Source organism: Moschus berezovskii, chromosome 8, assembly GCF_049115385.1.
Source record: "Moschus berezovskii isolate FMDL1 chromosome 8, NW_MosBer_1.0, whole genome shotgun sequence".
Lineage (NCBI taxonomy): Eukaryota > Metazoa > Chordata > Mammalia > Artiodactyla > Moschidae > Moschus > Moschus berezovskii.
The window spans coordinates 52,973,921-52,999,468 of record NC_142467.1 but is presented as its reverse complement, the minus strand read 5'-3'; the positions used below and the strand labels follow the sequence as shown (position 1 = coordinate 52,999,468).

The window sequence follows — 25,548 nt, the reverse complement described above, 5'->3', positions numbered from 1 at the left end:
CATTATTATGAACCATCTCCTACCTTGCAGACACATGTACCCACTGCCAGTGGCATGAACACTTTTTACTTTTGCTTATACCCAGCCAAGAAAGACATTCTCTTGGGGTAGTAAGAAGTCTTCCACTGGTTTGACAAAATGTAAGTTCTACAACCAAAATTAAGCTTTCCAACATCCCTAAGATTTCACCCTTACCACATCACCACTGGGCCATTCCAGAGTCACCACAATTCAAAACACACTGTGGAAAAAATGCAGCCTTGATGGTAATTCCATTCTAGTCCAGATACTGGCCGATGTGTTCCCATTTCCCTCCCTCACTGCCCCACCTCTGGGGAATTGAGAACCAAGAGCAGCAAGAGGTGCCTCTTTTGGGTGTGTCTATGTAGGCATGTTTCCACCCATTTTTGACAACTGGTATAATGCTGCTGCTGCTACTGCTGCTAAGTCACTTTAGTCGTGTCCAACTCTGTGTGACCCCACAGACGGCAGCCCACCAGGCTTCCCCATCCCTGGGATTCTCCAGGCAAGAACACTGGAGTGGGTTGCCATTTCCTTCTCCAATGTGTGAAAGTGAAAAGTGAAAGTGAAGTCGCTCAGTCATGTCTGACCTTTAGCGACCCCATAGACTGCATGGGATTTTACCTAGTCTCAAATAGGAATGCTTTCCCCCACTTTTCTCCACTGAGCCAATCAAGGTCATATTAGTCCTTGAAGGCTTAGCTTCCATCTCCCCTCCTTGGTCAAGTTTCTACTGACAGGTCTAGTACTAAAGAGCGTGGCTGCTCTGCATATGGGTTCCCCTGGATTCACAATTGCGGCTCTGCTAATGCTCACTTTATGATTTAGGGCAAGTAACTTAACCAACCTAGATAGTGTATTAAAAAGCAGAGACATTACTTTGCCAACCAAGGTCCGTCTAGTCAAGGCTATGGTTTTTCCCGTGGTCATGTATGGATGTGAGAGTTGGACTGTGAAGAAAGCTGATCACCGAAGAATTGATGCTTTTGAACTGTGGTGCTGAAGAAGACTCCTGACAGTCCCTTGGACTGCAAGGAAATCCAACCAGTCCATTCTAAAGGAGATCAATCCTGGGTGTTCATTGGAAGGACTTATGCTAAAGCTGAAACTCCAATACTTTGGCCACCTCATGCGACAAGTTGACTCACTGGAAAAGAGTCTGATGCTAGGAGGGATTGGGGGTAGGAGGAGACGGAGACGACAGAGAATGAGATGGCTGGATGGCATCACCGACTCGATGGACTGGACATGAGTTTGAGTGAACTCCGGGGAGTTGGTGATGGACAGGGAGGCCTGGCATGCTGTGGTTCATGGGGTCGAGGAGAGTCGGACATGACTAAGCGACTGAACTGAACTGAATTTAACCTCACCATGTCTCAATTCCTTCACCATGTCTCAATTCCTTCACCTGTAAGATGTAATTTTTTTTAAAAAAAGCCTTCTCCATAGGTCTATTGTATAGATTAAATGTTAATCTGTATTAAGCCCATAGAACCCTGTGAAGCACATAAAAATTCAATAAATATCAGCTGTTATAAAGTTATAACATTATAGTTATAATGTTATAATCTCACATAGTCCTCTTATTCCTCTGGATCTCATCTATTCTACTAATTTAATGCTTGATATTGATATTATTGGGCTTTTCTGGTAGCTCAGTGGTAAAGAATCCGCCTGCCAATGCAGGAGATGTGGGTTCCATTCCTGAATTGGGAAGATTCCCTGGAGAAGGAAAGGGCAAAACACTCCAGTATTCTTGCTGGGAAATCCCATGGACAGAGGAGCCTGGCGGGCTACAGTCCATGAGGTCATAAAGAGTTGCATATGACTGAGTGACTGTGGACACACACACACATTGATATTATTGGGTAATGTCATGTGCTTTGTATGGACAGACATATCATTTCCCCTAAAAGATTGTCAGGTCCCTGGGGGAAGAGAATTGATTTGGTTTCCAGTGACATCTACCATGGCATGTGACACAATATAGGTCCATGGCTTGAGACAGCTGCTTTGCACACAGTAGGCACTCCATCAACCCACACAGGCACACAACTCTGTAAAAACTGAAAGGAATTATTTCTGTGGGTTAAGAAAGTTGCTAAAGACATACTGAATTATAGGATTAGATGAATATCATGTTTATACACCCTTCTCTCCACCACCAACACACACGTTGGATGGTTAAATTCCTTCTATAATGTTTTGGCAAGTGGCCTTCTGGTCTATTTTAATAGTGAAGGCAAAGAAGATTCAGTCTATATATTCAAATATGGTAGTAGATGCCTGAATGCAAAGAAGATTCAGTCTATATATTCAACTATGGTAGTAGATGCCTGAATGCAAAGAAGATTCAGTCTATATATTCAACTATGGTAGTAGATGCCTGAATGCAAAGAAGATTCAGTCTATATATTCAACTATGGTAGTAGATGCCTGAATCACTGCACAAAGAAGGATTCAGGGCCTGTGTTTAAGGGTCAACCATGAAAAGTTCCATGATCAATCAATGATGCCTGCCATGAGCTCTGGAATGAAGAAGCATGAGGCACTGACTTTTTTTCTAACTCTGAAAATCTCTAAATGAGGGAACACATTTGCTGCAAAGAGAGCAGACGACACATAATAATTTTTTAGTAAGAGAAAAATACAAAATTAATTGTGGCTTATATCTTGAAGAAAGTAATTTTTACATCAGTTGACTTGTCTAATAACACCATTTTTCCTACTTCTATTATGAAAATGTATGTAGATCGGCAAAGCTACTGTGAACATCTTCATTCTTGCATTTGTTCATTCATTCAATGAATTAATATGTTGATCTTTAGCAAGCTATTTACTCTCTCTGTTCCTCTTTCTTCTCTATCCTCCTCTGAAAAAGAGGGTAATAAGAGTACCTACTTCATAGAATTGCTGGCAGATTAAATGAGATGAGACCTGTAAAGCATTTACTCTAATGCCTGGCACACACTATGATATATACTCAATCAAAGGCAGCTCTTACAAAAATCTGTATGTATCAAGTACTGTGTTAAGGGCTGTAGATACACTGAAGAACCCAATATGGTGCTTGCTCTCAAGGGGACCTAATAGTGTCAGAATTGCTATGAATGATAAAAGCATGGGGTATTTTTAAAACTTATCAAGGGACTTCCCTGGTGATCCAGTGGTTAAGATTCTGTCTTCCAATGCAGGTGGTGTGGGTTTAATCCCTCATTGGGGAGCTAAGATCCACATGTCTCAGAGCCAAAAAACCAAACATAAAACAGAAGCAATACCATAACAAATTCAATGCAGACTCTTAAAAATGGTCCACATTAAAAAAAAAAAAGGCAACCTTAAAAAAAAACTCATCAAAGGGAAAACTAGCTTAGATTTAGGGGCTGATAAGGAATGCCCACCCACAGAAAGTTTTATCTAAGCCAAGTTTTCAAAGATAAGTAAGCAATCTATAACCAGAATCTTAAAGATAGCCAACGAAGCTGAATAATATAAAAATAAAACTGTTTGAGGCCATGGATGGCTCATTTGGTGGGCTGGATACACTAGTTCTAAACTATGTCTTATCAGTGTGGGGAAGCAGACTGCTTTATGTGATGAAAGGCTATGTATAGCTCAAATCCTTTTTAAAAGATCACTATTTAAGGAAGTTGCACATAAAGGTTATCTGGCTATGCTGCTTTCAAGAATCCAATAGCAAACCAATCTGTAAAGTAATTACATATCCCTGAAGTGTGTACAGGGAAACTTGGCCTGAAATGTTTGCCCTATCTGTGCACTGCCCAACCAAGTCCTACCTAAGTCAAGGTTCGGTTTAAATGCCCTCTCCACCTCAAAACCTTTGAAGTCCTTCCTAAGTCAACGTTCAGTTTAAATGCCCTCTCCACTTCAAAACTTTCCTCTGAAGGGATTTCTCCATTCGTGCACTTCTAAATTACTTATTTTTACCTGAATTCCTTTGGTACTTATTATGGAGCTTCCCTGTTAGCTCAGATAAAGAATCTGCCTGCATGCAGGAGAACTGGGTTCAATCCCTAGGTCAGGAAGATCCCCTAAAGAAGGGAATGGACCTATTATACTAGGCCTTATCTTTTCAGGGAACTGTAATTTGTAGAGTTTTTCAATGATCTTAAGGACAATGGTCACATCACCCACTTCTCCACAAAACATAGAGTGCCCATCAATGCAGCTTACCCAAAGGGGCCTGGAGCATCATTTGGGTGATTAAATTCAGATTTCTCACTTCATTCATGCGATCCAAGGGAACTACAGCTAGTTTAAAATCCAATTTTAAAGGGATTATCCAGACTGAAGGGCTAAATGAAAGATTCATTTTTAAAGAGAAGGAGAAATGAAATACACAGAAGCACTGGTCTACTAAGCAAAAGAAGCAAGTTTCTTTCTGAGTCTCTAGTGAAGAAAGTTCATAAAAGATAAAGCGAAGGGTCCTATATACATACTTTATTAAGCCATCTTCCATGTAAATATCAGCATAAAAGGATTGATCATCGTTGACGATTCTGCCTCCCTTGATCAGAAGACGGTCACTCTAGAAAAGAAGGAAAACAGGAGTCATTCTTACAGCTAGGATTTCAGAGAAGAGTGGTCTTCCAAGGTTCTCCCAAGTCCTTGTTTCAGAGGTTTAGCAGGAACCACTGTCTTAAGACGCCTGTGAGTTCAGTGCACTCAGTATTTGAGTGGCTGTGTCTCTTGAGGATCCAATCTTTCTTGTTTAACCCTAACTCAAATTATTCTGAGTTTCACTTCTTCCTTCTGCAACCTAACACAGCCACTTAGAAACGTAGCTACTCTTTATATTATCTCTTTCCAAAAAGCACTAAATAACACTAAGTAGGATAACATTTACCTCCGTGTCTAGCATCCCGTCTGGTGTTCTATTGGCACTCAATAGTAAGTCTCAAAAACGGAACTTAGGGTCAGGCATACAATGAAATAGCCTTGAAAAGTCTTTATGACAGGGGATCATGTTAGGTTTAAAATTCGGGAGGCTTATCAGTTCAGTTCAGTTCAGTCACTCAGTCGTTTCTGACTCTTTGCGACCCCATGAATCACAGCACGCCAGGCCTCCCTGTCCATCACCAACTCCCGGAGTTCACTCAAACTCATGTCCATCGAGTTGGTGATGCCATCCAGCCATCTCATTCTCTGTCGTCCCCCTCTGCTCCTGCCTCCAATCCCTCCCAGCATCAGAGTCTTTTCCAGTGAGTCAACTCTTCGCATGAGATGGCCAAAGTATTGGAGTTTCAGCCTTAGCATCAGTCCTTCCAATGAACACCCAGGGAGGCTCATACATGCACACATATGCACACCAACTGTGGAATGTATAACCCAAGGAGGAGAAATTATGCAGGATTCATATATGAACTGAGTACACTCAGTATACTGAGTACACTATACTCAGTATTTCTCACATTCTCTGAAATATACTTCTTTATTGCTTTTCTTATGAAAAAATTGCTTTTCTTATGAGAAAAGTCTTTTTTTAAAGTCATAACTAAATGAAAGTTGGGTAAGTGATCCAACTGGAAACAAAGCACAGACATTCCAAGGTAATTAACAAAACACAAACATATATTTTATGTCTAAGTCAGGAGAGAAACAAATCACTGTCAGCTTTAGAGATCACAGATTCCATTAAATGAATGGAGCTTAGATCACAGCATGAAGGATGGACATAGCTTTGCTGGGTTCATGTGGGAGAAGAAAATTCTTAGGAGCCTGGCTGAGTGGAACTGCGGCCTGAAAAACAATGGTGGGCTGTAGTTTGTTACGAATTCAACATTCAGAGTTCAACTACACCCATCCATCCATCCATTCATCCACTCATCGTTCACACATCCACTCACTCGGCAAATAAATAGGTATTTAACCTTTTATTATTAAATAAGTGGTAAGGATGTGGCAGTGAATGAGCCACACCAGGTCCCTGGCTTGATGGAACTTAAAGCAGAAGTCCGGCAATAAAGTCACCACAATAAGTAAAACAATGTAAAATTGTGTCAAGCATCACAAATAAAGGGGAATGGGGCTTTTTTTTGACCACCTTTGCCGTCACCCCTGTCCCTGTTTTTTGGGCTTTCCAAGTGGTACCAGTGGTAAACAACCCATCTGGCACTGCAGGTTAGACCTAAGAGACACCAGTTGGATCCCTGGGTGGGGAAGATTCCCTGGAGAAGCAAATGGCAACCCACTCCAGTATTCTTGGGGAATCCCATGAATAGGGGAGGCTGGCTGGTCACAGTCCATAGGGTCACACAGAGTCGGACACAACTGAAGTGACTGAGCACAGCACGGCACAGGGCCTTTTAAAACAGAGGCTAGGAACGGAGGAGAACTGCAGACAGAGCAAACAGTGTGTGCAAAGGCCCTGTGGTGGGGGAAAAGTCGTGTTTCTTTGAAAACCTGAAATAGATCAGTGTGGCGGGAACTCCGGGATCAAAGAGGGACCTGATGAGGACATGCGATGACACTGGTGAGACAGGGCTTTCAAAAGGGACATAGGCTTTGTGGAGAAGGACGCCCCACAAACAGGCTGGCTTCTGGCTTCCAAAATCAAAGACTACGAACAGGGCCAGAAGATGAGGATTGAAGCTAGCGCTCCACTGGGATGTAGCCAATTATTTCTGAGTCTCTCTTGCTTCCAAGGTATTGCGTGAGAAGAAGCAATTTCATCATGCTGTACTGTTGGGGGAAGGATTTTTTTTTTTTTAAGATACACATCAATGAGATGTTGAGAAAAAACTTAATATGTGGCAAAGAAAATGCACTAATGAGGTCAAATACAAACTCCCACCACACACAGTCTCCAAGCCCCTCATGAGCAACCCTCTGTCAGTATATCCACCCTCGTGTCTATCATGTGTTATCAATGTGTGTGTGCGTGTTAGTCACTCAGTTCTTTGCGACCCCATGAATTGTAGCCCACCAGGCTCCGGAATTCTCTAGGCAAGAATACTGGAGTGGGTTGCCATGCCCTCCTCCAGGCGTCTTCCTGACCCAGGGATTAAACCCTCATCTCTGGTGTCCCCAGAATTGGCACGCAGATTCTTTACCACTAGCTCTACATGCTAAGCTGCTAAGTCGCTTCAGTTGTGTCCGACCCTGTGTAACCCCATAGACGGCAGCCCACCAGGCTCCCCCGTCCCTGGGATTCTCCGGACAAGAACACTGGAGTGGGTTGCCATTTCCGTCTCCAATGCATGAAAGTGAAAAGTGAAAGTGAAGTCGCTCAGTCATGTCCGACTCTTAGCGACCCCATGGATTGCAACCTACGAGGCTCTTCCGTCCATGGGATTTTCCAGGCAAGAGTACTGGAGTGGGGTGCCACTGCCTTCTCCGTAGCTCTACATACGTGGTGGCAAATCAAAGAATGTACAGTTCTTGCCACCTATGGCTCTCTGGCCACCAAGCCTTTGCAAAGCTATTCTCTCTGCTGTCTCCTAGGTTCACCTGCCATTGACAACCATCCTCTCTTTTGTTAAGCCTCAAAGGGTTTTTACCCCAGGATGTATTACCTGACTTTCCAGCAAATTTTAGGTGTTCCCACTGTAGCTGAAACAATGATATTATTCTACAAGAATTGATTTACTGTTTAATGGTCTCCTGGCTACACCACAGGCTCCTGTGGGCTTAGAACTGTGTGTCTTTTGATCTTTTTAGCTCATTTCCTGGGGCCCATCTCTTGTTGTTCAGTCACTAAGTCGTCTCTGACTCTTTGTGACCCTATCTTAGACAGCTGGGACCCATCTTAGACAGCTGTTAAACATTGGTCAAATAAATGGATGAAGGGTGGGACACAGGAGGGTGTATTATATCAGAAGAATAGAAAGGCCATCTGAGTCAGAAAATTATGTGAAATTGTCAGAAAATTGGGCTTTTAAGGAAAAACATTTTAATCGAAGTCTACTGTAATCTACTGTTTTAACAGTAATTGCAAAATTATGAGGCACTCCTACGACTGTACTTCCCAAACTAGGGTGCACATTAGAAAAGTATAGATTTCCAGGTCCTGCTCTAGGCCAACAAATCTGTAGTTGATAAGCTCTATAAATGGCTCTTAGGCAGCCATCAGCCAGCCCAGTACCAAGTCACACCCCAGACACAGTTTGCGTGTCTGTGAAGGTGACAGAAGCTTCTCCAGCAGGAGCTTCACACTAACAATAATCTTGGTAACTGTAAGAGTTCCCTCTCACAGCTCAGTGCTTTTCTGATATTCTTTATCTTTCTAGCAAAGAGCTGAAATAAGCTGGTTGGGGGAAAGGAGCCAGTTACTGCCTGAACTAAGCCCCGTCATGAAATATGACCATCCTCTCCTGCCTCGGGACATCCAGTCCTCAGCCACTGGGGATCATCACTTCTTTCAGTAAGCATCAAATCTCAACAAGGGGGCAAAAGCTATCCCAGGCACCTTGCACATCAGAGGGATAGGAAGAGGTGACCCAAGTGGAATTAACATCACTGAGATGGCATCATTCAAAACTGTTCAAATGCTATTGAAATAAATTTGGACCCAATCATCAGAAATCTAAATGAGCACAAAGATGAAGTGGAGGTCTTGCACAGGTTTCAGATATGGGAATAACAAAACCCCTGCTCTATTTAGTACAGTATTATTATTTGTTTTTTATCATGGAGAGAAGAAGTATCAAAACCACAACTCACAGAGCTCAAGCAAATGCTGCTCCTGGGGTCCTCAGCCTGTCCCCCAAACTTTTATTAAAGTGGTTAATGCATGCGTGCGTGTGTGCTAAGTCACTTCAGGTGTCTGCCTCTATGTAACCCTATGGACGGTAGCCCACCAGGCTCCTCTGTCCATGGGATTCTCCAGGCAAGAATACTGGAGTGGGTTGCCATTTCCTTCTCCAGGGGATCTTTCTGACCTAGGGATCGAACCTGCATCTCTTATGTCTCCTGCATTGGCAGCTGGGAGCCAACCAACATTTCTCATGCATTAACACCTATCAGGAACGATGGCACTTCTTGAGCACATGGGAATAACCTGGAGGGTGTTTGGAGTCCAAGATGAAGCTAATTAGAGACTGAAGCACCAAACACTGTGGCTGCCTCAGGCGCTGCACGGCCACCAGGACTCAATGCAGCCCACTTATAGCCCAGCCAGGTTCCAGGTATGCCAGCTGCCAAGCTTGGGCTCTGCGGGGTCCTCCCAGTACTGGGGGAATCAGGCTGACTACCTAGCCAGGTTTGTGATCTTAACACAGTTAAGACTGTGAGTTAGGACTTAACCTCTCAGCACCCCAGTTTTATTAGCTCACACTGGTAATATTAATAACACCAGGCTCACCTCACAGGGTGGCTGCCAGAATGCAATTAAGGGGGATGAAGGGGGAAAAGTGCATGTGTGTACATGTATATATAAAATATCTAACATGCTAACACGTAGTGCTGCTGCTGCTGCTGAGTCACTTCAGTCGTGTCCGACTCTGTGTGACCCCATAGACGGAAGCCCACCAGGTTCCCCCGTCCCTGGGATTCTCCAGGCAAGAACACCGGAGTGGGTTGCCATTTCCTTCTCCAATGTGTGAAAGTGAAAAGTGAAAGTGAAGTCACCCAGTCGTGTCTGACCCTTAGCGACCCCGTGGACTGCAGCCTACCAGGCTCCTCCATCCATGGGATTTTCTAGGCAATAGTACTGGAGTGGCTTGCCATTGCCTTCTCCGGCTAACACGTAGTAAATACCTATAAATACTAGTTCCGTTTATTCTACTCATTATTTACAGTACTTTAAATTTTAATAAAATGCTTTGAATTAAGAAACTTACGGGGGAGGGACTATTGTTCCCATTTTCTAAATAGAAGATCTACACAGAGAGATAGATGACTTTCTCCAAGTGACGGAGTTGATTAGCTGCAGTTGGAAGCAAATCGACGTCTTCCATCTCTTGGCTCCTGACTGCTTCCCACCTGAGGCTACTGTACCAATAATCCGTAAACCTTATGCCAAATGGCTCTTTCTTACAGGGCTGTCCTCTGATACTGAATGTGACCAGTCCAGTGAAGGAATGCTTTCTTTGTGGTAGGAAGCTTCAGGAATCCAATCACTTGTAAGCCACTACTTATAAAATCAGTGCATCAGACCTGCTCCTTATGGCCTAATAGTGTCTGTGTGTTTCTAAAAAACATGTTTGGTGTATAGTTGCTTTACAATGTTGCATTTGTTTCTGCTGTACAGCAAAGTAAATCAGCCATCAGTTAAATTCAGTTCAGTTCAGTCACTCAGTCGTGTCCGACTCTCCGCGACCCCATGAATCACAGCACACCAGGCCTCCCTGTCCATCACCAACTCCCGTAGTACACTCAAACTCATGTCCATCGAGTCGGTGATGCCATCCAGCCACCTCATTCTCTGTCGTCCCCTTCTCCTCCCGCCGCCAATCCCTCCCAGCATCAGAGTCTTTTCCAGTGAGTCAACTTGTCGCATGAGGTGGCCAAAGTATTGGAGTTTCAGCTTTGGCATCAGTCCTTCCAGTGAACACCCAGGATATATCCTCTCTTTTTTGGATTTTATTCCATTCAGGTCACCACAGAGCACTGAGCAGAGTTCCCTGTGCTATATAGCAGATTCTCATTAGTTACCTATATTATGTGCTGTGGTAAGTCGCTCAGTCGTGTCCGACTCTTTGAGATCCCATGGACTGTAGGCCACCAAGCTCCTCTGTCCATGGGATTCTCCAGGCAAGAATACTGGAGTGGGTTGCCATGTCCTTCTCCAGGGGATCTTCCCAACCCAGGGATCAAACCCAGGTCTCCCGCACTGCAGGCAGATTCTTTACTGCCTAAGCTACCAGGGAATCCCAAGAATACTGAAGTGTGTAGCCTATCTCTTCTCCAGGGGAACTTCTCAACCCAGGAATCGAACGGTTGGCTTCTGCATTGCAGGCAGATGCTTTACCAGCTGAGCTACTAGGGAAGCCATTATCTATATTATACACAGTATCAATAGTGTGTATATGTCAATCCCAATCTCCTAATTAATGCATTTTACAGAGAGACCTGCTTTACTATTCAGGATAGCAGAGGCCCTTGACATTTGATAAAGTCCAACTTTTTTTTTCCTTCACTAGAGTATGATAATGATTAGAAAAATCAACTATAAAAAATTAAGAGTCTGTGAGAAAATGGGAGAGAAGAGAGACAGAGAGAAAAAAGAAGGAAGGGGGTGAGAAAAGACAGAGGTGTAGAGGGAGGAAGCGGGAAAAGAAAACCCACAAGCAAATGCTGTTAACAATGGTTGTGATTCCAGCTAGACTAGAGAATGCAAGGACAGAATCTTGAACTCAAGCTGGCTGGGGATGCTGGCTCCCATTTCAGTATTCCTCACCTAGTATTCAACTTGAAGGACTTAAATTACCACCTCCATCTGAGCTAATATGAATATGTTCCCCAGAGAAACCAGAGCCCTCCATGGATTTCTTCCCAGGCAATAAAGTCAGCCCCGGAACAGTACTTAGGACACATCTGTTCTCTACTCTGCAGACATTCCAGCAGCTCAGAATAAAAACTCTAATCCGAGGAAGGGAAAAAAAAAAAAAGAGGATATAAACTGGAGATGGAATCTTCTACAGTCAAATCTTTTATTACCTGTGTTCAAATCTCAAAGCACAGACTCCGACCCTCAGTGGGGACTCAAGATCCTTTTAAGTCCAGATGAAGGCGCAGGTGGTTATTTAAAATAAAATCCCATCTGGATAATTAGATTTGACTCCCTAAAAACACTCCCACTCTTAAGAATAAACAGGATGGATAGACTACACAGATGAAATCTTGTTGCTTTTCTTTCCTAAAGCAGCACCATATAAAGAGGACAGAGAAAATGCTTTCTAAGACAGTCCTGGTTTCAATGTGGGATTCAGAAAAAGGTACTGACAAGGCTCCCAGGAGAGCAGCAATCTCAACCCACCTCTGCTGTTGAATATGCAACCTTGGGTGAGGTGTTTGACTTCTCTAAGAAACACTACCTGTGTTTGGGTGAGTGACTTCACCTCTCTAGGCTTCAGTTACCGCATCTGTGAAATGGGGGACAATGATCACTTTCTCTGAGGGTGCTGGTTAGGATGATGGTGAGTCTCTGCTTGATAATGTATGGCTCTTAGTACATGGGAGCTACTATCATGGTTATTCTTTCTTCCAATCATAATGGCTGCCGTACAGTGCCCCTCTCACAAACACTCTAGAAGAACTGAACCAACACTCTGTTCATCAAAATCTAACAGGCCTTTCCATAAAGGGAATTCCAGAGACGCCAGTCCCCAGCCAACCCCCAGCAACTGTTCTCAGCTCCTGCCACCAGCAGCCAAGGTCAGCCAAAACGTTTCTGTTTACACCCACCCGCAAAGGGCAGGTTCCCACGGCCCCTCCAGGTCATTCTTCCTTTGGAAATAAGGCTCCGTGAGCAGATAACAATCTACATGCCCTCCTCCTTCAAGAATGCGGAGTGGGTGGTGAGGTCTGAAACCTGCCCCCAAACTCGCTCTCCCTGCCCAATGCATGGATCAGTTTCCAGGCCCCTCAATGACAAACATGCCATGGGGACAGAGAGACAAACTGAGGTCAGGGAGAAAAGAAGACTGCCTGGAGGCCAAGGCAGCCTCTTGGCTCTGGGTCTTTATTGAAGCCGGGGGCAGTTGTACAGGGCCGGCTATTCCGAAACTCTGAACTGCTACAGGTGAATCTCAAGAACATTCCTCCAGGACATCACTGGTGGTCCAGTGGTTAAGACTGTGATTCCAATGCAGGGGACATGGGTTCAATCCCAGGTCAGAGAACTAGGATCGCACATGCCACGTGACTTTGCCAAAAAAAAGAAAAAGAAATACCTCCTTTCTCTCATCACCCAAATATACTTATGACCAAGTGCGCACCATGGAAGCTAACGGGGCATTCCCTTCAGAACATAGCCCACTACACACAATGCATAACGAACAGCAAGCACTGTTTTCACTTTCTTTAAAGGGTTCGATTTGGCCCTGGAGGGACAACCATAGGTGGAGGAAGCAGTAGCCAAGGGCGGGATTAACCAAGGCAGGGTGGTGGCCCCGTCTTCTGAACCAGAACATCAAAGCCAGCTGCGTGCATTACTCCCCCTACAACTCGACGTTCACCATTGTGAAGACATGGTTATCAAAGCGCCAGACAAGCGATGTGGCCACCTGGGTCAGACTACAGCGGCGGAATGAACTGTGGATGGCATCTTAATCCCAGCCCCTGATAATGCTCTCCCAATCTTGAACAGGGTCCCAGACACAGATAAGCACGAGTGGAAAACCTGGCCAGGAACCAGAGGACGACATGGGGAGGGATGACCCAGTGATGAACAGAAGGAGCCACGAAGTCATCCTACCCTCAAGCAGGAAGGTCAGCTGGGCTTGTGAAGCCCAAACCTCAGTCCCCACTGTGCTATTTTCAAGGCACTGGACAGATCCTGGTACAAACTGTACTGTTATTTACTTAATATTATCCTGAAATAAATGTATTTTAAAAGTAAACACTGTCTCACTCCCATAAATTCTAAGATAGTATCACTTACCAAAAATAGACAGTCAACCTAGGAATGAACACAATAAAAACCTCGTGAAATTTTGGCTACATTCTGCTGTCCTCAAAAGGATTCTGAAGGATGAGCTTCAGACTTGCTGCTGCTGCTAAGTCGCTTCAGTCGTGTCCGACTCTGTGCGACCCCATAGACAGCAGCCCACTAGGCTCCTCTGTCCCTGGGATTCTCCAGGCAAGAATACTGGAGTGGGTTGCCATTTTAAAAGGTAGATTACCCAGAGCTGGGGTGGCAGGGAGGGTGTTCAAGACTAATCAGCACTACCTGAAGACATTTTCCTTCATCTCAGAAGGTTAGGAAAAGAATTAGAAAAGAGACAAAATTTCTTTATATGTGATTCAATGTTATTGAATGCCCTCTTTCAGAATCACCTAAAATGACGTAATGTAACTGCAGGACCACCACCCCTGCTCTTGAAACAAGGACCTACATGGGTCACCACGGGTTGGTTTGTCAGAAGTAAGAGCAGCGCCCGAAGCAGGGTCACAGGGATGTCCCAGATACTGGGCAGCAGAGCACAGGGAGGGGGGTACTGGGGATTAGTGAGGCTCAGTGGGTCAAAAGGTTAGGGAGGAGGAGGGAGAGGGGCAGGGTGGAGTAAATCTAGAGTGAGAACAAGCATGCCTCATCAGAAAATAGGATGTGCCAAATCTGGGCACAAGAAAAAAATGTGGTACATCCTTAGCTGGGCTTAGGGGAGAGGAAAATGGAAAGGCTGCTGTCTGGATGGAAACCAGCCCTAATCGCAGTTCTCAGAGCCATCCAGAACTGCAGCAGTGACCAAGGGAGTCTGGAAGCCAAAGCTGTGTTGGCATCTCTGCTACTGACTCACTGTGTGATTTTAGGCAAGTGACTCAATGGATCCATCTCTGGGCCTCAGCGTCTCCAGCTGAGTGAAAGGTCCATTTGTATATTTGTAAAATACAGGTAACTGTCTACCTCCCAGGGCTACTACGAGAATTAAATGTGATGTTGTAGTGCTGGGCACTTAGAGAAAAGGCTCCATGAGTGGCAGGCATTACAAATATTTCTACTAATTTCTCTATTGTGCTACCACCTCTATTTTATTGCTCTGATTATGGACATGTCCAATTAAAGGCAAATCTAAATTGCAGTACAAATGTAAGGTTGCTACTACTATTAGATATAAAGCACCTGAGAAATGCATTGCGTTGCTCAGGACAAGTGTAAAGTAGAACAGAAATTGACAAAAAGTCAATGGTTTAGAGACTTAATTCCTGGCCAACTTTGGTCTGGATTTATATGAGAGTTTTGTGTTTTGTTTGTTATTTGGGTTTTTTTCTGTCTGTTTTGTTTGTGCGGCATTGTTCTCTGAGGCCTCAAATCCACGAGCTATGGAGGAAAGCTCCATATCTATACTCAGACTAAGAAACCGGGGTCCAGCTACGTTCAAACAGTAGACCGTGTCCCCGTAGCCCAACAGCCTGTACGAGAGCCAAATGCCTCGTTCATCAGGGAAGAGGGCCTGAAATTTCAACCAGGCCCTGATTCTGGGGATAAGCAGTTTTAATAATTCATTCCTGAAATGCACACTTGTGTGACTACTGGCTGTGAAGATGTTGTGTTAGATGTACGGAAGGGCAATTCTGATCAGAGCGGGTGAAGAGTAATTTGTAACCAGCATTTACTGAAAAGTTCCAACATGCCAAAAACTCTTACAAGCTTTACGTACATTTTGTTCAATTACTCCTCCATGAAATGGATTATCTGTTCTCCCCACTGAGCTGATGAAGACATGGCATCTTGGGGCGCGGGGAGGAATGGCGCAGGGTCTGGTGTCACGTAACTAGTCACTGTGAGCACCAAGTGCAAGAAATGCATTTCAGGGGGTAAACTGGAGAAATGGGTGGGGTCCCTGATACTTTGTATCCTGGAAGAGGGATACAAAGGGTTTCACCTTTATCCCATGGGTCCTGGGGAGCTGAAGAAGGAGTTTGAGAAAATGAATGAAATACAGCCCCAGAGTTTGAAAGAAAAACTGACAGAATGAACATGCCGGAGATAAAGGAAGAAACTAGTTAGAAAGTAACAGCAAATGACAAGGGGAAAAAAAAGGAAGAGAAAGAAAGAATCTTTATTTCTCAGGATGCCAGGACACAGATGGAAGACTCAGAGTGGATTATTAAAGAGCATTTAACAAAGGGATTATTTAACAAAGCATGGGCAGGCTCTAGGGAGATTAAATGGATGGACAGCCCCCAGGGCCCACCAACAACAGGGAGTCACACTATCCCCAGGCCCAACAAGGCCAGAGGAGTGATCACCGGAGTCAAAGTGGGGGCAGATATACAGAGAGGGCGCTACCAGGAGATGTGACCTGCAGCAGGGGCACACCGCCACTCCACAGTAACCCAGAAGCATGGAATCAGGGGGAAATACCCTAACTTCATTGTCCACCCTCCCTCAACACCGAGCGGCACCACATGAACGAAATCCAACCCGGAGCCCAAGGGTAAAGGACCTACTGATGCAGCCCAGACAGGCCCAGGGCATGGAGCAAGACAGAAAATCCTGGAGATGGCAGCTGGAGAGGCAGACAGAAAACATCCAGTCCAGTCCCTGAACAGTCAACCATGGGACACGATTTAATAAACTGAACACAGCCACACTGGGGATTATGACGCAGATACTTTTAAACAGGTTAAATTTAATCCTAAACTGAAGAAATATCTAACATAAGTACATTTCAAAGTGTAAAATACGATACTGTTCTTACTAAAGCAAACAAATATACTACATGTAAATATGTTTATTACGTTTCTATGTGAGCAGCAGAAAGGTCTGGAGGGATGCATATCAATTCATCGACATTAGGAATGGCAAGAGAGTCAAAGGGCGAAGGTAGAGAAACTTTCTTTCTTTTCTCTTTTTCCTCTATTTATACATTATTTCACTAGTTGCACAATGCATATGTCATTTTATAACTTTCAAAAGTGATTTAATACAGAAAATTATACAAAGGAAAAGAGAACAAGGAGTTTGCTGTGCTCCAGGTAACAGGAAGAACATGGATTAGAACACAGATGGTACACTTCAGAGAAAAGCTGGAATCTGCTTAGCAAGGAAGGGTAATAGAAAGTGATGTGCCACTATTTACAGTAGCCAGGAAGTAACCTAAATGCCCACTGACAGATGAATGAATAAAGAAGATGTGGTGGATATATACATATATATATATATACACACACACACACAATGGAACAATATTCAGTTATCAAAGAGAATGAAATAATGCCATTTGCAACAACATGGATGGATCTAGAGACTGTCATACTAAGCGAAGTAAAGGCAGAGAAAGACAAATACCATATGATATCACTCATATGTGGAATCTAAAAAAATGACATAAGTGAACTTATTTACAAAACAGATACAGACTCAGAGACATAGAGAACAAGCTTATTGTTACCAAAGGAGAAAGGGGTGCGGGAGAGATAAACTAGGAGTTTGGTATTAGCAGATACAAACTACTATATACACAACAGATAAACAGCAAGGTCTTAATGTACAACACAGGGAACTGTACTCAATATCTTGTAATAAACTATAATGGAAAATAATCTGAAAATAATATATATGTGTGTATATATATGCAGGTATGTCTGAATCACTTTGCTGACACCTGCAACTAACACAACATTGTAACTTAACTATATTTTGATAGACAGACAAATAGGAAATGATGTGCCAAAGGTGAATGACATATCAAGACAAGTTGGTCAGAAAGAACCCTTTAATAAAAGTGGAGAACTGAAAGGAGAGTCATGAAGTTGGGGTGCAAGAACATGCAGAATAATTTTGAGGTGCTGTCAGTCACACACCAGATAGGTAGGAAAAAGGACCTGAGATTTAAGAGACTGGTCAGAAGCTGATGGCTGGAATTGAGTTAACTCCACACTAAGATGGCTATACCAACTGAATGGGAATGAAGGATAGTCCAGGCTCCTGAAATGGGAGTCAGGACCTGGATTCTGGCCCCAGCTCTGGGACTGAGCAAAGCACTTCACCTCTTGGGGCTGCTGTCCGCTGAATGGGACCCACTTCCCTCTTTTAGAAGCAGTTCTCTCTCCACTTTGATCACGGGGGTCTGGCAGCTGGCTTGACTGGGTCTTTGGACTGACAGGGAAGCCTAGTGAATCCCCACCCTATTGCTTCTCAGAAACAAAAAACTCTTTCTGTAAAGCTGAAAGCCAGACAAAATGCAATTCCAAGAGGAGCAATCATGCTTGGGCCTGGGAATGTGTGAGCAGCACCTGCAAATGACAGGCAATTGCTCCCCATCTATTTGTGGAGGTTACGGGGATTCTCCTCCAAGTCTGACCCTGTACTTCTAAAATTGGCGGGGGCTGCCTGGCGATTACGGTTGCAAGCACACAACCACTGGCTTCTGCAGCTTCCGAAAACTGGCCCGTGGCGGATGTGTCAAGAATGTACAGCTACTGTGTTGTAGCTCACACCACACTGTCGTGGAAAGGGCCCTTGGAGAGAGAGTGTGGGAGGGAGGAGCCGTTTCAAAGAGCCGAGATGCTCCCAGTTTGCTCTGTCGTGAAGTCCAGGTGGTGAGTCAGTGCCAGGGCAGCTCAATGGAATGATGAAAATGAGAAGAGATTTGGAGTCACAGCACTGGCTGTAAAATGAGGGGAATAATATCTGTCCCAAAGGACTAAGGTCAGGAGTCTAGCCCAAATCCCAGTGCATGGTAGGTGCTCAAGAAATGCATGTTTCTTTAAAAGGTGAACTCAGATCTCAGGTCAATATCTCTCAGCTGGATGACTACCCACTTTTGTCTCTATCTTTGAAAAGTAGCCTGACTTTCCACCTCTTTTTACATATATGTCTTAACTATCTTCCTATCAGAACCCAAACACACTTCCTAAGAAGTATGGGAAACAAAGGGGATGAGGCACTTTCTCTTTTTTTCTGACTCTTTCTTGACACAAGAAGATGACAATGGTGATGACTGACTCTCTGGGTCATGCCTTCTGACTGCCTAGGAACCTGCAAACCCACAGCTCTGCTTTCATTTGATCAATAGGTGGTTAAGCACTATTTTTGACTCTTTGATTATTTTTGAAGCCCCAAATTTCTCCAAGTTCTATTGACAGAGAAAACTGCAGACACTCCTGAAAACAAAGACTTCAAGAGACCAGGCAGACCTTGAGTGAAATGAAACTCTGAAATAAATACAACTGAGGCACCACTTGAAAATGACTAGAACTCAAATATGAGATGAGTAGGCAGTTAATACTATAAGAAAAGGATTCTTCACCTTCAAGGTAGATCCAAGGCTTACCCAAAAGGTACCTCCTGGAATATACTCAAGACTGCTTTCTATTTGGAAATGCCATGCTGACCTTACAGGAACTGATTCTCTGTGCCTGGGGGCCCGCCGACTTCATCCCTACCTGTGAAGCCATGAGTTACAAGCTTCTCTTCCCACTGGTCACTAGCTCACATTCTGTGATTCTAACACCAGAGAACAGACTTTGGAATAGTTCCACACTAGTCCACTCTTTTATGACACGTCTCTGCTCAGGAATGCTTCCAAAAGTGCCTGGGCTGCTGAAGTGTACAGTTACAGGTATCTTCTGCATACTAGAGTAAGATATACATTGTGACATGTATTAAATTGTGTCTAAAAAATAACACAAGTTATTTTTATTTGGGAGTCTTTACAAGTCATCTCAGAAGCAGCAGGTTTTCATCTATGTGTTACTACTTGTGTCCATTATCCCAAGTCTTTTCATCTTTCATTGATCATTTCATTCACTTGAGATTAGACCATGAGACAGATAGTTTAACTGTCTTTTTTTTAATTTTTAATTGAACTATAATTGATTCAAAATATTGAGTTAGTTATGGGCATATAGCATAAGTGATTCACTTTGCTACATAGCAGAAAACAACACAATGTAACACGCAACTATACATCAATAATTTTTTTTAAAAGATGTGGTACATTTATTCAATGGAATATTATTCAGCCTTAAAGGAATGAAATATTGTCATTTGCAGCAACATGGATGGACCTAGAAAATACTATGCTTAGTGAAATAAGTCAGAGAAGGATAAACAGATGATATCACTTATAGAACCTAAAAAATAATACAAATGCATCTATATAAAAACAGAAACAGATTCACAGACATAGCTGTCTTCTGATAACCCTGTTTCCTGGACACCTGTCCTCCCCAGACTGCTCACTGTGGAAAAGCATACGAGTTTAAGGCAAAGGAACAGGTGCCTTTTCACTCACTCATTCATTTATCTATTCATTCCTTCGTGTAATGTTCGTAAGTGCCTCCCATTCACAGTACTAGGGACACACGAGTGACCAAAATTAAATCCCTGACGTTACAACTGTAGCAGTTGAAACAGCAAAGATTAAGTCAGCTACTAACTAAGTAGTGTAATTTCAACAGCGATAAGTGACATTTAGAAAGAAGGTGAGGGGGTGGTGGAGGCTTGGAATGGTCTGGGACTGCTTCTGACTAGGTTTTCAAGAAAAGGCACATCTAAGAAGTTGTCTGCGGAACTGAGCTTCACAAATAAAGACTCCTAGAAAAGACTGCTCCCCTCTCCAAGGGTGCAGGGAGTGCAGGAGCTCTGAGCTGCACATGTTATTAGGTGAGAGAGAGAGAGAAGGGTGGATGGCTGATGCCAAGACACCAGAGGAAGTGGAGATAGTAGGGGCCAAGCCACGTGGAACCTTGAGCGCCGTGATCTGGGTGCTATTCCAAGTGCAACAGAGTTTGTTTTGGTTATGTTGGGTCTTCACTGCATTACGTGGGCTTAGTTGCCCTGAGGCACAGGGGATCTTAATTCCCTGACCAGGAATCGAACCCATGTCCCCTGCACTGGAAGTCAAATTCTTTACCACTGGACCACCAGGGAAGTCTCCGAAACAAATTTTTGACCTGGGGAGTGACTTGATCTGATTTACAATTTAAAAGATCACTTCGCTCATGCATTAAGAAATGACCTGATGGCTAGCAACGCGGGGGCACTGAGACCAGTGGAGGGTTCCTGCAGTAAGGTGATGGAAGCTCTAGCAAGGTGGTGGTGGCAGGGATGAAAAAATGGGGAAAAGTGGCTGGATTAACAGTGTCTTCGAAAGATAGAGCCCAATAAGTTACACAGCGGGTATACAGCTGGGCTGGGCCTTATCCCCAGGATCTGCTGTAAGCAAAGCCCAGCCACCTTTCAACTTGCTTGTATCTTCTCACTGATAAAGTCCAAGTAAGTTTGAAAGTGTTAGTCGCTCAATCATGTCCAACTCTCTGCGACCCCATGGACTGTAGCCCGCCAGGCTTCTCTGTCCATGGGATTCTCCAGGCAAGAATACTAGAGTGGGTTGCCATTCCCTTCTCCAGGGGGTCTTCTCAATCAGGGATAGAACCCAGGTCTCCCACATTGCAGACAGATTCTTAACCCATGTGAGTTGCCAGGGGGACATGAAAATAAGTTTAACCCATATGTTTAAGAATGATAGACCACACTACCTTAAAACAGGGATGACACTGCTGTAGGAGAGTTGTCAATGTTCAATAGTTAAAGCACCTTCTATTTCCCATATCCTAACAAGTGATTTTACCAGCAGCTCAAGTTCATTTGATTTTTTTGGTTGACTACACATTTATCAGGTTTTTTTTCAGCAATAAGACCTGGCGGACCAGTGGTTAAGACTCCACACTTCCACTGCAGGGGATGCAGATTTGATTCCTGGCTGGGGAGCTGGGACCCTAAGTGCCATACCAAAATAAGTAAGTAAATAATAAAAATAAAATAAAAGTAAAATATGCAGTGGCAAAACTCTGGCATAGACTGTTTCCATGCCCCCTCGTGTTGTATGTACGGGTCTGGTTTCCTGTCTTAGCAAATGTGACCCAGCATGGGTAACTGATTCTCTTCTGATGGGTCAGAGTTCTTTAGGGCCTAGGGTCCATCACTGTGAACATGAACTTTTCATTATGTGGAGAATGTGGTTTCATTTTGACATATGAACCCATTGGGAAGAGTGCAGTGATACTCAAATATGTTATCTTAAAATTTCCCTGATCTCCATTTTTATCCTAAAATCAATGGCCAAATATTTCCTGATCAATCAATCAAGTGGACTCCAGGTGACTGAAATGTTTCCCTTCCTATCTTTAAGCAACTTCCTAACAATGGTTACTAAATAGCTCAGGTCAACTTCAGTGTAATGGATGAAGGTTTTCAAGTCAGGTAAGGAGATGAATTTGGACGAACCTTCACCACTTAGTTAATAAATACATACCTTTAGATAAGATGAATGTCTGAGCCTCAGTTTCCTCATCTATAAGGTGGAGCTAGTAATAACTATACTTTAGGCATATTATAGCATGAAACGAGATGCCATATATAAAATTATGATTGAAATTCAAGTTAGTACAGGCTTTGGCATGGCATTATTTCCTTAAAAAACTAATAACCTGGGTTTCCCTTTCCTGTTCACTAAGAGCTTTACAAATCTGAAATTCTGAATTTTAAATGTCATTGTTCTTAACTTCCCTCCATATTAGTCTGCTCTGTCACAACAAAGTGCCACAGACTGGTTGTCTTAAACAACACACGTTTACCTTCTCACCGTCCTGCAGGCTACAAGTCCAAGGTCAAGATGTCAGCAGGGTTAGCTCCTTCTGAGGCCACCCTCCTTGGCTTGCCCAGTTTCTCCTGCCTGTGTCCTCTGGGTGTCCATGTCCTAATCTGTTCTTGTAAGACACCCAACACACCAGATCAGAGCCCACTCTGACGAATTCATTTCACTTAATTACTCTTTTAAAGACCCTATCTCCAAACACAGTCACATTTTGAGGTACTAGGGGGCTAGAACTTTAACATATGAATTTCAAGTGGATACAAATCTGCTTGTAACACACCCTTCACATTTTACCCCTGAAAAAAAAATTGTGAGAAAAGCACTGAACCAGAGCAAAGGAAATGAGTCCTTTGCCTCGTGTTTTCAAAAACCATTTCTCTGCATGACCTCTGGCAAGTTATCTTCCCTCTTTGGTCCACATTTTCTTAATCCTTAAAATAAGAGGGTTGGAATAATGCATCTCTTATTTCTCTTCCTGGCCTTAACCAAGCAAAGCTAAGTTGATTTCTCACAGCAAAGAATCTGAGATAGAGCATGCAGAGAAATAACTGGAATGACAACACAACAAAACAAAAACATACCTTCTTTGTGGAATAAACCTAGGATGGATTTTTCCAGAAGCAGAAGAGGATTACATTCAACTGTTCTAAAATGTTTTAGGTTGTTTCAAGCCAGCCCTTTCTAAGGCCATAGTTTAAACCAACTTAGTTGGATAAACCAGAAACTCCACTCTGAATTTATCAGTCTCCCCAAACAAAGTAATCGCATCAAGATATGGGACACAGATTGTCTTGGGAGGGAAAGAGAGTATAATTTCAAATAAGTTCTCCTTGAAAGAATTAAGGGTGAAATTTTTTTAAAAACAAACACACATATACACAGAAAATGTAAAATTAAAACCAGCTTCCAAGCTTATAGGTTAAGCCATTAAGGAGGAGGAGGGGAAAGGAGAACAGGCATATTTCCTCTCCAGCTGTGTAGCTTTTGGTCCTGAGACACGGCGTATCTGTACAGATGTCAGCAGCCTCAGCAAGACCGGGGGGTAAGCGGGTGGTAGTGAAGGACAAACACGTGCTCATGGGGAGAGCAGGAGAAAATAGAGAGGGACAGTAGAGGTTCCCCCCTGAAAATGGCAAAACTGCTGGATCAAGTAGAGTGATGACAAGAATATAAGACTAACCTCAAAGATACTGGGACTCAAACCAGATTCTAACACAAGCTGGGCAACTGTGGGCAAGGTACTCAACGTAGCACGGGGTAACTTTTAACTTCAGCTAAAAAACAGCAACTGAAAACACACCCACCATTTCATTTTCTGACGTTGAACACAAGATCTCGGAAACAATAGAAAATTCAAACAAAACAGAATTGGCTGAAGCACTGGGAACAATATGTAGATATTTGAAATTATGCTATGTAAAAACAGTTGCCATGTGATCCAGCAATCCCATTCTCAGGCATATATTTGGAGAAAACTGTAATTCAAGAAGATACGGGCACCCCCAATGTTCATAGCAGCACTAATCACAATAACCAAGACATGAAAACAATGAATGGGTATAGAAGATGTGGTACATACATACGATGAAATATTACTCAACCATAAAAAGAATGAAATTATGCCATCTGCAGCAACATGGATGGATTTAGAGATTATCATAGGGGGATTCCCTGGTGGCTCAGACAGTAAAGCGTCTGCCCACAATGCGGAAGACCCGGGTTTGATCCCTGGGTTGGGAAGATCCCTTGGAGAAGGAAATGGCAACCCACTCCAGTATTCTTGTCTAGAAAATTCCATGGATGGAGGAGCCTGGTGGGCTACAGTCCATGGGGTCGCAAAGAGTCAGACACGACTGAGCGACTTCACTTATATTAAGCGCAGTAAGTCAGAAAGAGAAAGACAAATACCATATGTTTATATGTGGAATCTAAAATATGACACAAATGAACGTATTTACAAACAGTAAGAGACTCACAGACAACAGAGAACAAACTTGTGGCTGACAAGGCAGAGGGGAGAAGTGTGGGGAGGGAGAGATTAGGAGTCTGGGATTAGCAGACGCAAACTACTATATATAGGATGGATTAACAAGGCCCTACTGTACAGCACAGGAAACTATATTCAGTAACCAGTGATAAACTATAATGGAAAAGAATATTAAAAAGATATATATATACACATGCATACATCTGTGTATAACTGAATCACTGTGCTGTACAGCAGAAATTAACACATTATAACACAACTATACTTCAATTTTAAAAAAGAATAAAATTATGGCATGAAAGCATATTTAAAACATGGAAAGATGTCACGTCATAATACACTGTAGAATGAAAAGCAGGACATAAAATAGGATGAATAAGATGCTGTGCTATTTTAATAAACAGTATATACAATATGAAGAAAACACTTTAAATGGGTATACTCAGACTTTAGAATTTCACTTATTTTTATTGTCCTCTTTTTTTTTTTTGGTAAATTTTTCTACAAACATCATGGTTTTTTGGTCACCACTGGGGGGAAAAACCTACTCATTTTGTAAATTTTAGTGTCCTACAGTAAACCAGAGAGTAGAAAAAGCTCTAATTCAGTCTCAAATTGAGACTTGGGTTTTAGTTTCCTCATCTGTAAGGGGAGACTAGACTGAAAAATTCTCCTAGGATCTTCTGATTCTCTGAGTTTCACATAGCCCGACTAAGTCAGCATTTCGGCGGAATCTTGCTTAGGATTTATTAGAGAAGCTGCGGTGGGGTGGGCAGCAGCATGGGCCACAGAATGAGAGGGAGGGATTCTAGTCCTCCTGAAGAAGAGCCCCCCCACCCCCATGAATAGCCTTTGCTATTCAACGCACAACAGCCTTGAGTGCTGAGCATGGCGGCCACCTCCCTGGAAAGCTGGCTGTGTTTAAGCACAACCGTGAGGGGCTCCTCCTAACAAACCTGGAAGCGAGGCCGCTCCAAGGGGAAGGCGGGGGAGCTTACAGAACCAGACAGGGCTCCGGCGTCCAAACCCACACAGAGAAGGGGACCAACTGACTATGCCTCCGAGCTCTCATAACCTGCCCCTCAGGAAAGAGGTGTGGAGACGGACCTAACCACGCCTTCGCTAACTAACTCCAATTTGGGTTGCGGGTTGCCTTTTCATTCTCCAGATCTTCCCAACCCAGGGATCCAACCCGAGGCACCTACATAAGAGGCAGAGTCTTTACCACTGAGCCACCAGGGAAGCCATAATACAGGATAAATAAATGCTAATTCTTATTATTTTCAGATGCGCCTGTGACAAGCATCACAT

The 25,548-nt window shown here is 43.4% G+C and overlaps 1 protein-coding gene across 3 annotated transcripts in view; it reads right to left on the bottom strand.

Moving 5' to 3' along the window:
* DPYSL3 (dihydropyrimidinase like 3) overlaps positions 1-25,548 on the bottom strand; it is a 121,281-nt gene that overhangs the window by 35,551 nt on the left and 60,182 nt on the right. For all 3 annotated transcript variants that reach the window (XM_055428829.2, XM_055428831.2, XM_055428830.2), the window contains one exon: positions 4,482-4,570. In XM_055428829.2, the coding sequence (XP_055284804.1) occupies positions 4,482-4,570 (89 nt within the window). The remainder of the gene's footprint in view (positions 1-4,481; positions 4,571-25,548) is intronic.